Source organism: Apaloderma vittatum, unplaced genomic scaffold (assembly GCF_000703405.1).
Source record: "Apaloderma vittatum isolate BGI_N311 unplaced genomic scaffold, ASM70340v1 scaffold35265, whole genome shotgun sequence".
Taxonomy (NCBI): Eukaryota; Metazoa; Chordata; class Aves; order Trogoniformes; family Trogonidae; genus Apaloderma; species Apaloderma vittatum.
In genome coordinates, this window is record NW_009717145.1 from 237 (window position 1) to 582 (window position 346).

A 346-nucleotide genomic window follows, 5' to 3' on the forward strand; every position below is an offset into this window, starting at 1 on the left:
GGTCCACAGGCATCAAGCCCACCCCCAGTGAGCCCTCCCCTGGGGGAGGGACAGAGAGCACTGGGCCTTCGACGTCCCTGACAAGGTGTGACACTGTCCCCAGAGCAGCGCGCGCATCACCATCTCAGAGGGGTGCTGCCCTGAACGCATCACCACTATCACCGGCTCCACTGACGCCGTCTTCCGTGCTGTCTCCATGATCGCCTTCAAGCTGGAGGAGGTAGGCAGCCCCCCTCATGCCCCTGAGCTGGGAGCAGTTGCCCCATGTCGGTGGACTCATGGGGGTCTGATGCCACACCTCTCCCTCTGCCTCGAAGGACCTGGGAGCGGGGAGCGATGAGGCGGC

General features: G+C 65.0%; 1 protein-coding gene across 1 annotated transcript in view; it reads left to right on the top strand.

Annotated features, from left to right (window-relative positions):
* The window catches only part of LOC104274231 (poly(rC)-binding protein 4-like), a gene marked incomplete at its 5' end in the record, with an annotated part of 5,131 nt that overhangs the window by 183 nt on the left and 4,602 nt on the right, over positions 1 to 346 (top strand). Inside the window, one exon of the mRNA XM_009869795.1 lies at positions 104 to 220. Within this exon, the coding sequence (XP_009868097.1) occupies positions 104 to 220 (117 nt within the window). The remainder of the gene's footprint in view (positions 1 to 103; positions 221 to 346) is intronic.